Genomic DNA, 12431 nt, shown 5'->3' on the forward strand with positions numbered 1-12431 from the left:
TCCAGAGGCCCTCAGAACACAAGAGACCAAGGAAGACCAACAGAGGGGCAGCCGCACCACTGTCCCAGAAAGAGCTGAGGAGAGTCCCAGATGAGGGGTCACTCAGCAGCCGCGGAGCAGAAGCCAGGGGGGGTTGCAGTGACGCGCCCGTGAGCTCCGCCGGCAGCCAGCTGCGCCTGAGTGACCGAGCCCCAGGCCGAGAGGCCGAGGGCACCCCACCCCCGAAGTGGCCCGAGCGAGCCCCAGGCTCCAGGACCGACAAGCAGCCACCAGGAGTGAGCCGGTGTGTACCTGGACGCCCATCCCCGGACACAAAGAACCACCAACGCACCGATGTCTGAGGGCGTCTGCCACCGGCAGGGGGAGTGGTGGGAGGAGATAGGCCTCCAAACCTTGGAGGGCCTGAGATGTCCCCAGAGAGGTGGCGTCTGATACCCAACCTGACATATAGACACAGACAAACAGGCACACACAGATACAAACATCCATTCCCACCCTCATGCTCTCATATGCAATTACTCAACACTCACCCAACGTGGAGACAGACACAGAGAGACTCTGTACACACAATCACACTCCCCAAGCGTACTCTAAGAACCGGGTCTAGGTACCCTTGCCTGCCTTGATGGAAAGCGCTCTGTTGTTTTGCATTCACTGTACGAATAAAAACAACAAACTAGGTACCCTGGGGGGACTGCACCCAGACCCAGGTGGTGTTACCCTTTTCCCTGCGGTGGAGAGAAGCAGACCGCCCCGACTCCGCAGCAGCAGGGAGGCCCCCCCATTCCAGACCCCAGTCGGAGGGCCGACTCCTCCTCCCAGCACCCCCGCCCCAACAGGCAACAGAGAATGGGGGGTGTGAAGACTACACACCTCCCTCCACCCGCTCATATGTAGCGTTGATGCATGTGTGTTCATGTGTGTTGGACAGCATTTTTAGCCCCCCAGACACCCACCATACCCTCACCCCGGTGTCACACTCTGAAACGATGTCACACACTTTGATTAGCTCTTTAAAGGAGTTTAAAGGAGCCAGCTGAGTTTGGCTGCAAAAGGACGCTCACCCACTGGAACCTGAACACGAGTAGAAGGTATCCACGAAAACAGACTTGAAAACAGGCCGTATCTTCTCTCAAACATTTCGTTTGTTAGGATCTGGTTTAAATAAGACTCTGAAGATAAAAACAAGATGGTTTCCAGCTGTTCATACTAAAGTGCCTAAACTCCCAAATAGTGGAGTCGAATGAATGGGTGGATGACTGGATGTGTGAAGCGCTTTGGGGTCCTAGCGCTATACAAATACAGGCCATTTACCATTGATGGGAAGTGAACGGTTCTTCTAGACTAGCTCACAGCAGGCTCCCAAAAGTTCTCCAATTAGGAGAAAGTGGGCCGTTAGAGTCAATGCTGATTGAGGATGAACTGAGGGGCTTCGTAGATATGATGCCAAGCTACACTAGAACACTCCAAGCTCTAAAAATATGACGCTGGGACTTTCTCATTTGAAGTTCACTTACCTGGAAATAATTCATTTTTACCATCTAACTTTACATGAACGTTTATCTAACCAAGCTGTACAAAAAGACAGAAGGGGGTAATTTTATTCTGAAGGTGCAAGAAATAAGAGTGAACAGCGTGTATCAGCTTACATTCAAAATGAAGTTTATTGTACTGAACTAAATACAGGAGCATCAGATCAAAGCAGGGAGAGAATGAGCTTATTAGACAAGTGGAAAAAGCTTTATGTGTTTCTGAGGTTTACATCAGAGCTGTATAGGAGCATATTTTGGCCACAGTAGGCGTAAGCAGTGATGTCCTTGCAGCTGTCCATTGCCTTATAATGTCTGATGCATGAATAATGTGGCAGTGGCTTTCGACCGAGCCAGTTGTGCGATCCTCAGGAAGTCCCACGTGCTCAGAAACTGTCGCACATTTCTGTGATGGTGTCTGTGGTTGTGAAATATGTAGACAGGTCTGTTTCCTGCCATCCTTGGTGTTCTTCCATCAGTTTACCAAGGCCAATAAACACACTGACCCAACACCCCCTTTTCACCCACTGTCCAACTGCTTGGTAGAAGCCTTATTAATATAATAATACTCATTATTAGCAGATACAAATACACAGATGTTTAAAGCACATTAAAGTGACCAGTGTGCTCTCAGCATCTGACTGCAGCTTAGTTGGGACCTGACTGTGTCTTCTTTATGACGTCATCAGTGAGACATTTATGTTAGCTGATGAGTTGATATGAGACTACAAGCAAGCTTTTTCCACCCAGAACTCTGCGTTAGCCTCTAGCTGTACCTCAAATACCACCGAGCTGCATCATGCATTCTGCACTTTATTTGTGTGCAGGTGGTTTAATAGAAAGTTAACGAAAAGAAAGTCATGCCATGTAGTCTCTTCTGAGAGTCCTAACAGTAGTCACTGTTAGATTTCTCAACAGTCCATAGAAGATTTTCAAGAAAGGTCGTTGCATTTTCCTCCTTTATGACCTCACAACGACGACACTTTGACGCTGTCTGCGGAGAAGAAACAGAAATGCGTGTTATTGTCTGGAAGAAGATGGGAACACAACCAAGACTTGAAGGGCAGTTGGAGCATTCAAGGTTTTCACCAGAAACTTCCTACAACCCATAAGTCTTTGGGACATGATGTAACCAGCCTTTAGCTGTAATGTTGGAGTACCCCAGGGCTCTATGCTAGGTCCTCTTCAGCTTCTACTCGAATGTTCTGCCTCGATGTTCAAATCAGTGCAGATGGTACAGTAATAGATTGTACAGTGCTGTTAACCAGTAACTGAAACAAAACTTACATCACAGTGTTGAAGTAAATATAGTTGGGACAAAAAGCAACACTGATATCTCTCCACGTGACACAGAAGTCAAAGCTGGATTCCCACCAGAAAACAAAAATTGTTGGGAGGGTAACGTAATCTACCAGCAATGCTCCTCACTGTGGGCTTTAATCCTGTAATGGTTACATTATCATTACAATTCTCACTTCTAAGTACCAAATGTGAACTTGTGCTTAAATAAACGAGCAGTTCCTCCTCTGAAGGAGTCAGTGAGGTGCCTTAAAAAACCCAGAGACTGACTTTAAAATTGCATAATCCAATATAGGTGCAGGGGGGCTGAAGCCTATCCCAGCTACCACAGGGCATGAGGCAGGGTACATCCCAGACTGGTCACCAGTCTGTCGCAACCCTACCAACGGCATGGGTTTGGACTGTGGGAGGAAGCCGGAGGGAACCACGCAGACACATGGACAACAGAAAAGTCAGAGGGTGGAGTCAAACTCACGACCTCGTTGCTGTTAGGCAACAGCGCTAACAACTGCCAACGTGTTGGCGTCCATGTCATCGTCATCAAATTAAAATAAATCTTCCCGGTCCATCACATAAATGTTTCAGAGGAAAGACAAACTTCTTGTTGTTAAGCGTTTAAGTTTTTATTAGTTGTTGTTTTTATTCGTACAGTGAATGCAAAACAACAGAGCGCTTTCCATCAAGGCAAATATGTTATAATCCAAGTAGAAAGAAAATGAAAACACAACTTAAAAAGAAACAACGTAACTGAAAATGACAGTCATGATAAAAACGTGATAAATATTAAAATAACAAAAAGTCAAATAAAAATAAATATATGGAGGAAATTGGACTCCATCACGTTTCTGTGGGGAGTTTGCATGTTCTCTTCGTGTCTGTGTGGGTTCTATGTGTGGGTTCTATGTGTGGGTTCTATGTGTGGGTTCTATGTCCGGGTTCTATGTGTGAGTTCTATGTCCGGGTTCTATGTCCGGGTTCTATGTGTGGGTTCTATGTCCGGGTTCTATGTGTGAGTGTTATATGTGTGTTCTATGTGTGGGTTCTATGTCCGGGTTCTATGTGTGAGTGTTATATGTGGGTTCTATGTGTGGGTTCTATGTGTGGGTTCTATGTCCGGGTTCTCGTCAGGCCCTTTTTTTGGGAAAGAGCAGCAGCTCTGGCATATCAGCTGATCCAGGCTGTTCCCAATCTTGCTTTGAAAGCAGAAGATGAGGTCATCTGTGGGAATATGTTCCAGGTTTGTGATTCTCAGTTTCGCTCTCACAGAATCACACGTGCAGGAAACCCAGTCACAGCGGCTAAACCCTCCTAAAGTCCAGACAAGCTCTGAGCTCGCCGTGACATTAATGAGTGACGTGAGAAGGTCAAAAGCACACGAAAAGAAAATATCTCATCTGTTCCACTGAGCTTCATAAAGTTTTCCATTTCCAAATAGGAGCTCATTTTAACAAATGGCTTTAATCATAGTTGGTCAACTTAATAAACGACCACAGTATTACTTCATCAGTCCTTCCTTCAGTGTCTGTTTAGAGGTCTCTTCTCACCAGCAGTGTTGGCTTTGATAACACAGGAAACAACTCTGTATGGCCAGAACCTGAGCAGCTCCTGATCTTACAGCAGTCATCTCATTAATTAGATATTTTTAACTCCTCACCCGTCCATCCATTCTCTGCCACATGCCTCTCCTCCCCCACCTCCTACATCGTCCGGGGCGACCCTGAGGTATTTCCAAGCCAACTGTGAGAGCTCATCACTCTGGGGTATCCTGGGTCTCCTCTGGGCCTGTCGTGTTGGGGTCATGGATTCCCCAGTGCAGCAGGTGTTGATCGTAACACCAACCTGTCTAATTGTTTTTAGTCTTTCCAGACCACAACTTTGTCGCGCCCCTCTTTGTTGCACTATGGGACTCCACCACAGCCTCCTTATCATAGGCCACTGACACACAGCTCAGATAGAAAGGAGTACTGGCTCTCTCTGTCCCTCCTAAATGACCCCAGAGGTACTTAAACGTGGCTCTGACCTGGAGTTGGCACTTCACTCTTTTCCAGCTAAGAACTACGGTCTCAGACTTGGACGTGCTACTTCTCGTCTCATACGCAATGCAAACTTCCACAATCGGAGCTGGAGGTCATTGTTCGATGAAGCCAACAGACCACCAAACCCAACACCCTACATCTCAAGTCTTTCCATAAAATTTCCCTCAAAGCCAGCAATGCTAACCAAACTCTCCCTGCAGGATGATCAGGGCCTCAGTTTTGAATGCACAGTTTAAAATAACTCTTACATTAGAAGTAATGTGAATTCCTCTTTTAGCTGTTTCTCATACCTGGTTTATCCTGGACGCCAGTCTATTCAGCAATCTATTCAATTTTTTCCACTTGGGCTCGAGCTGCCACTCATGCGTGAGGACAATAATTTCAGAAGCAAAACATTGCATCGTGGTCCTGGGACAAATCTGCTGGAGGGAGAGAAAGGAGAGAGAGCAAAGGAATGATGCCATGAAGGAAAAAATCACAGCAGTCACAGTCATGCGCAGCTTCAGAAAGCAGCTTTGCGTGATTGGCGGTTCAAAATAATCCTTCTTTATCGGACACGTGGCCGCGGTGAACCCCCTCAGTTCATTCTCTGTCTAAAACATGCTGTTTTAGCTCCTCCCTCTTAAAGACCACTGTCCTCTGATTGGCTGCTCCTGACAAAAAGAGGGTTTAAACATCAAGTGGGTGGAGCTTCTGTGCACGAGATGACCATATTATGGATAAACAGCAGCCTGTAGCCCGAGCTATACTGAACGCACACTGAGCTCATTTATCTGTCAGGGGTGGCTGTAGCTCAGGTGGCAGAGCATATCAGCCACTAACAAGAAGGTCGGTGGTTCGATCCCATCCAGTCTGCATGCCAAATATCCTTGGGCAAGATACTAACCCCATGTTGCTCTGAGTGTGAATGTGTATGAATGTTAGATACTCAGCACTTAAACTTAGAAGAAGTGCCTGTGTGAATGAATTAGTTGTGTATAAGAACCAGTCCATTTACCATTCATGTGGCAGGAAATGTCATACAACTGAGATGATGGGAAAATACCAAAGACTGAGGAGACCTGTTATTGTGTCTGACCCTGTGGGATCTCTGCAGCTTTCATCATCTGGAGAATTCCCAAAACGAGTTGGGTTTGAAGCTTGAAGAAACCAAATGCGTCCATTTTATGTTGAAAAAGCTTTAAAAATGACATCAATATTATATTTTAACTTTTATTTCCTTTTTTTAAGGATATGAGGATAAAAACGTCCACAAGCCGTGGTGCACAGCGCTGAGGGTGACTGCGTGCACGTGGAGGCCAAAGGAAGCCGTTGCAGCAGAGCCACCAACACGGAGCTGCTGCAGACATGACATTTGCTCTGCCTCATGTCTTTCCTTGGGATAGAAAACTTTCTCCTCACCCTGAAGGACTGGACACTGAAATTTATGACAGAGTCTTGAAGGAACCCTGCAGTGTTCCCGACACAGCGAATCCATGTCCCTGTTAATGAAGCTATTCTGTAACTTGACCCCTGACCCCGGCGTCACAGCTGTGCTTGTGTTTTACGGTCTGCTTCCTGAAGCTGCATTCACTCTCACTCACTACATCCATCTGTTGCGTTGTTACACATGAAATGTTTAAACAGTGGCTCCAGCAGGATAATAAGATCACTGAACACGGAGCACAAAGACCACTGTCAGTGCTTGACCTTTAACCTGAATGTGCACAAGCTGAAGCGATTAGTCAGCGGAGGATCTTTGCCTCTGTGTGTTGTAGTTATTATCTGTCAGGCATTTTTAGCTGCGGGCTGAAACGTGAGTCAGTGCTTTGCGCAGGCACATACCTCGTAGTCTTCCATGGTGGGTGTGTACAGGCTGCAGTTCAGCAACAACTGAAGGGAAAGAGAAAGTTAGCTGCACATGTGCGTAACCACAGAGAAGCGGAACATTTTCCAGGTACAAAAGCTCACTGTGTGCTGCAGACTGAGTGCACCATGAAACCCTCTGAGACCAGAAGCCCCCGAAGCCAAGAGCTCTTCAAGTGCGCTTGCAGGCTCAGCTTTCAGCTGCATGCTTAGTGCTAATTAGCAAACAATACTACGGAGCTACAACCACATCCACCCAGCTCGCAGCGCAAATATTTTTAGAGCGGACTCATTTTTCCTGGGACGCTGACATCTGCTAATGTCATGTGAAAGAGAGGGTTTTTTTCCAGGGCAATAAAACTCCTGTGGATTAATTTTGCATGAGTCACAACTGAAAACGATCTGCATGTCTGGGACTCAGAGACGATGCACGATGCTCATTCTGCTGAAGCAGCTTTGCACGACTCTCAGTGTGAAAACAACCCTTCCTCCCCTCAGCTCATCCTCTGCGTGACAAACTTGTTCTTTCTACGCAGAAGTCACTCTGCAGCTTAGGTGTACGTTAGGTGTGTGCTGTACTTATTTTACATGAGTCATCCTCCTCAACAATAAAAGCGTGCTTACATATCTTCAAGATAAGGCACCGAAGATACTGCTGCAGTTTACAGTTCACACACCTGAGTTCTGTGGCGTGCAGCAGTATGGATTGTAAAGCTGAGCAGGGTGAGGTATGAATCTGAAACCCTAAAGCTGCTTTTGACCTTCAAGCATTAAAAAGCGTTCACGTTGCGTGACGTTGCGTGATGAAGTGCGTGTGTTTCTAAGTGAGCGATAAAGGCTTGCAGTCATACCTTTTTGGAGATGTTGGAGACTTTCTCCTTCAGGCTCTCGACCTGCACGTAGAGGTCCCTGCTGCATGGTTTTTGGGTGATGGCGATGATGTTGACAGAACACAGAAACACAAACACACTCACGAGAGCTGGCCTCTCCCTCTGCATGGCACAGGCGGAAAAACCATCATCTGTGTCACATTATCCTCTGCTGTCTGCTGCCCCACAACTCACTGCAACATCCTCAACAAATCTATCACAGCTGTGAGAAAGCAGGCCCCTCCGGAGGCTTCCACTCCCCGACCCTCCGACAGGATGCAGATGGCTTAAAGTGTCTTCAGCGTCTGTCCTCTGCTGGACTCCAGCTGAAACTCAACAGCAGTTGTAGAATGAAGAAAATCCTTTCTTTGGCTAGTTTTCAGGAATTTTTGGTCAAACTTCCAACCTTCACTCCTCCAGTCGTATGTCCCGCTGCTGGGGAAGGCTCCGGCTATCCAAGGAAAAGAGAAATTAATTAAAAGAGGAATGAACATCCAGAAGGACAAGTTTGGAGTTTTGGCAGGTGATGGTTCACTTCAGGGGGAAAAGGTGCGTTATCCAGAGCTGCTGGTCTACACGTGGTTGGAGAGCATGGACTTCCTCTCTTCTGTCTCTTCTCACCCTCCAGTTTTCACTTTCTCACTCCTCCCACTCTTCCTCCTCCTCTGGATTATTTGCATTTTACTTTCAAGTTCCCACCTCTTTTCTCCAGCTGTTTCCTTTGCTCCCAGCGATCGCGAGTGCAACACACATCCTGGAGCTTCTCTGTGTTTGCCAACAGTCTGACTGACTAATCATTAAAACCTGTGTGGGCCGTAATTACCTGAGATAAAACATTTTCACTGAAAGTAAAGAGATGGAACCAGTGCCAAAGAACATCTTATATGGAAACAACAATGGAGCGAACGCAGTGAAAGTCATGGCAGGACTTGTGAAGGCGTCAGAGTTTGGTACTGGGACTTGAGCGGCTGGTCGTACTTTGGACCAAGACATGCTTACATCACGAGCTAGAAGTGAGATTATCAGTGTTATGACAACTTCAACACTGACTTCAAATCAAAGCAGCACAGTGCTGAAAGTTAATGAGGTAAATATACGTAAAGGCATTGTGAAATTTATCAAATATTTCCAAACTCTGCTGCAGGCAGCACACGTGGTAATATCAGCAGCCTTCTCACAGCGTGAAGGAAAAGGTTCAAACGTGCGATACTGTGAACTTAATCTGTGTGTGATTAAGAGCTCCGACCCCCTGATATCAGTGAGCACCAGTTTTACTTTTGTTTGATTTGGATTAGAGCTGGTATGCACATCGAGGCGGCAGTGCAGCGCTGCTGCCAAAAAACGACATAAAGCACACAAATGAATGCTCTGTTGGACTTAACAGTAATGGGAGCAGTTTCCCCGACTACGCTAATGACAAAAACAACAATGATCTCTCAGAGACGGGCGATGAAAGCTTCTGTGAGCTTGTGCAGACTCTCAAACCCATATCTGCTAACAGCATCAACTTAAAGCATAGTTTCCTCGACTAAGCCCTGGCACATGTCTTGGTGAGGAATTTCTCTGGTCAGTAATGGGAGGAAAGGCTCTGGGAAGTAAAAGCAACATAATTTATGGTGAAAGTTGTGTCTCCTTCAACATAAATGATGATACCTAGTAATGTGCCGTGGAACAGCCTGGAACAAGAGCTCAGATTTCTTGGACGCAGAGGATCTGCGTGTAAAGCAGCTGGATCGGCACAACGTTCCTCGTCTCTCCCAGAAGTCTAGTGCTGCTTTTTGCAGATGTTTGCTGGTTGTCATTTAAAGGCTTCATGTTTTAAACGGACACATTTGTGAATCTCTGGTTTCGGTTTTGTTCTTAGGGGCTAAGGGACGGTGTCGGCTGAGGGAACATCTGCAAAATCAGCCTGAGACCAGACAGATGTTCCTCGCTCTTCCACCAGTATCTCATAACCCCCCTCATAACACCTGTACAGTTATAACTCACCTGTGTAAGTTTATATTAGTAGGGGTGTGGCCTCTGACTGCCAGATGGATGGTGATACAGGCAGCTCCGCTGGCTGCGGTCTGTTACGCTTCGCCTCAGCTAAACGAGTCCCTGAAAGCTTCAAAATGCCGCTTAGAAACTGATGAGTAATGAAAGACATGTTCCAGGAAAGACAGCGATGCCGTGGAGCACATATAGCACATGGACAATGTCCAGCTATACAGGCAGTGCAGAATTATTAGGCAAATGAGTATTTTGTCCACATCATCCTCTCCATGCATGTTGTCTTACTCCAAGCTGTATAGGCTCGAAAGCCTACTACCAATTAAGCATATTGATGTGCATCTCTGTAATGAGAAGGGGTGTGGTCTAATGACATCAACACCCTATATCAGGTGTGCATAATTATTAGGCAACGTCCTTTCCTTTGGCAAAATGGGTCAAAAGAAGGACTTGACAGGCTCAGAAAAGTCAAAAATAGTGAGATATCTTGCAGAGGGATGCAGCAGTCTCAAAATTGCAAAGCTTCTGAAGCGTGATCATCGAACAATCAAGCGTTTCATTCAAAATAGTCAACAGGGTCGCAAGAAGCGTGTGGAAAAACCAAGGCGCAAAATAACTGCCCGTGAACTGAGAAAAGTCAAGCGTGCAGCTGCCAAGATGCCACTTGCCACCAGTTTGGCCATATTTCAGAGCTGCAACATCACTGGAGTGCCCAAAAGCACAAGGTGTGCAATACTCAGAGACATGGCCAAGGTAAGAAAGGCTGAAAGACGACCACCACTGAACAAGACACACAAGCTGAAACGTCAAGACTGGGCCAAGAAATATCTCAAGACTGGTTTTTCTAAGGTTTTATGGACTGATGAAATGAGAGTGAGTCTTGATGGGCCAGATGGATGGGCCCGTGGCTGGATTGGTAAAGGGCAGAGAGCTCCAGTCCGACTCAGACGCCAGCAAGGTGGAGGTGGAGTACTGGTTTGGGCTGGTATCATCAAAGATGAGCTTGTGGGGCCTTTTCGGGTTGAGGATGGAGTCAAGCTCAACTCCCAGTCCTACTGCCAGTTTCTGGAAGACACCTTCTTCAAGCAGTGGTACAGGAAGAAGTCTGCATCCTTCAAGAAAAACATGATTTTCATGCAGAACAATGCTCCATCACACGCGTCCAAGTACTCCACAGCGTGGCTGGCAAGAAAGGGTATAAAAGAAGAAAAACTAATGACATGGCCTCCTTGTTCACCTGATCTGAACCCCATTGAGAACCTGTGGTCCATCATCAAATGTGAGATTTACAAGGAGGGAAAACAGTACACCTCTCTGAACAGTGTCTGGGAGGCTGTGGTTGCTGCTGCACGCAATGTTGATGGTGAACAGATCAAAACACTGACAGAATCCATGGATGGCAGGCTTTTGAGTGTCCTTGCAAAGAAAGGTGGCTATATTGGTCGCTGATTTGTTTTTGTTTTGTTTTTGAATGTCAGAAATGTATATTTGTGAATGTGGAGACGTTATATTGGTTTCATAGGTAAAAATAAATCATTGAAATGGGTATATATTTGTTTTTTGTTAAGTTGCCTAATAATTATGCACAGTAATAGTCACCTGCACACACAGATATCCCCCTAAAATAGCTAAAACTAAAAACAAACTAAAAACTACTTCCAAAAACATTCAGCTTTGATATTAATGAGTTTTTTGGGTTCATTGAGAACATGGTTGTTGTTCAATAATAAAATTATTCCTCAAAAATACAACTTGCCTAATCATTCTGCACTCCCTGTATGTAGCGTGTGCTCTGGCTGTCACGGTCCCGGGACGTTGACCCAGTGTTTAGTGTTGATTATAGATTTCATCATTATTTACAGTTTCTAGTGTCTGTGCTCCTGCTGTTGTTTCTCTGGTGAGGGTTTAGTTCTTGTTCTCCTTCTTTGTTTCCGTGATCGTTCCTCTGTTCACGCTCGTCTCTGAACACCTCGAGTTCACTCGGCCGCTTCTGTCCTGTGACACCTCATCAGTAAACACTAGTGTCCCAACGCCACAGGCCGCCATCACACTGCCTCCGCCGTGTCTTACAGATGATGCGTGTGCTTTGGGTCATGAGTTGTTCTGCGCCTGCTCCATTCTTTATTCTTGCCATCGTTCTGGTAGAGCTTGATTTTGGTCTCATCTGTCCAAAGAATGTTTTTCCAGGTCTGTGCCGGCTTTTTAAAATGTTTATTAGCAAAGTCCAGTCTAGCCTTTGGATTCGTGAAGTGGCGTGGATATCGATACAGCATTGTTCACTTGGTTGGCTGCTGTGATGGGGTTTCTCTTCACCATGGAAATGATTCTGCCATCATACCCCACTGGTGTCTTCTGTGGACGTCCTGGTCTTTTTGCGTTGCTGAGTTCTGCAGTGCATTTGTTCTTTCTCAGGATGTACAAAGCTGTAGATATCACCCTTCCTAATATTATAGCCATTTCTCAAATGTTTTTTCCTGTTTTCACAGTTTAAGGATTTCTTGTTTCACCTACATGGAGAGCTCCTTTGACCTCATGTTGTCTGTTCACAGCAAAATCATCCAAATTCAAGCACCACAACACAAATCAGCTCCAGGCTTTTATCTGCTGACTTGATAAAGACACAACAAAGGATCTGCCCACACCTGAACATGAAGCAGCCTTTGAGTCATTGTCCAGTTACTTTTGGTCCATTTAAAAAGAGGGTGGCACGTGTTAAGGAGCTGCAACTCTTAACGCCTTCATCCAGTTTGAATTTGGAAACCCTCAAATGAAAGCTGAGAGTCTGCACATCACGTCCATGTCCGTTTTCTAACTATAATTGGAATATGTTTCAACAAACGGGTAAAAACCCAAACTTGTGT

The 12431-nt window shown here is 45.9% G+C and overlaps 1 protein-coding gene across 4 annotated transcripts; it reads right to left on the reverse strand.

The window, feature by feature from the left end:
- Nucleotides 1–1645: 1645 nt before the first annotated feature.
- On the reverse strand, nucleotides 1646–8711 carry il15l (interleukin 15, like). 4 transcript variants are annotated; one of them, XM_084952003.1, is made up of 4 exons: nucleotides 7561–8711; nucleotides 6689–6736; nucleotides 5155–5286; nucleotides 1646–2523 (listed from the first exon to the last, which is right to left on the reverse strand). In XM_084952003.1, exons 1-4 carry the CDS (start codon nucleotides 7705–7707, stop codon nucleotides 2416–2418), a joined length of 435 nt encoding a protein of 144 aa, XP_084808129.1. In that variant the 5' UTR covers nucleotides 7708–8711; the 3' UTR covers nucleotides 1646–2415. The 4 variants fall into 4 exon arrangements, with proteins under 4 accessions (XP_084808129.1, XP_084808130.1, XP_084808132.1 ...); XM_084952004.1 differs by having other exon boundaries at nucleotides 5155–5283; nucleotides 7561–8704; XM_084952006.1 differs by having other exon boundaries at nucleotides 5155–5283; nucleotides 6815–7632.
- Between the last annotated feature and the right edge of the window lie 3720 nt (nucleotides 8712–12431).

Source organism: Perissodus microlepis, chromosome 14 (assembly GCF_051167445.1).
Source record: "Perissodus microlepis isolate ML-2025 ecotype Zambia chromosome 14, ASM5116744v1, whole genome shotgun sequence".
NCBI lineage: Eukaryota > Metazoa > Chordata > Actinopteri > Cichliformes > Cichlidae > Perissodus > Perissodus microlepis.

Bases quoted from the DNA above. Each gene is read 5' to 3' on its own strand.
- il15l (XM_084952003.1), bottom strand. From the start codon at position 7,707: ATGCAGAGGGAGAGGCCAGCTCTCGTGAGTGTGTTTGTGTTTCTGTGT. The intron at 6,737-7,560 runs GTATGACTGCAA...CTTTCCCTTCAG, and splicing joins TCTCCAACATCTCCAAAAAG to TTGTTGCTGAACTGCAGCCT. The intron at 5,287-6,688 runs GTATGTGCCTGC...CTCTCCCTCCAG, and splicing joins CCACCATGGAAGACTACGAG to CAGATTTGTCCCAGGACCAC.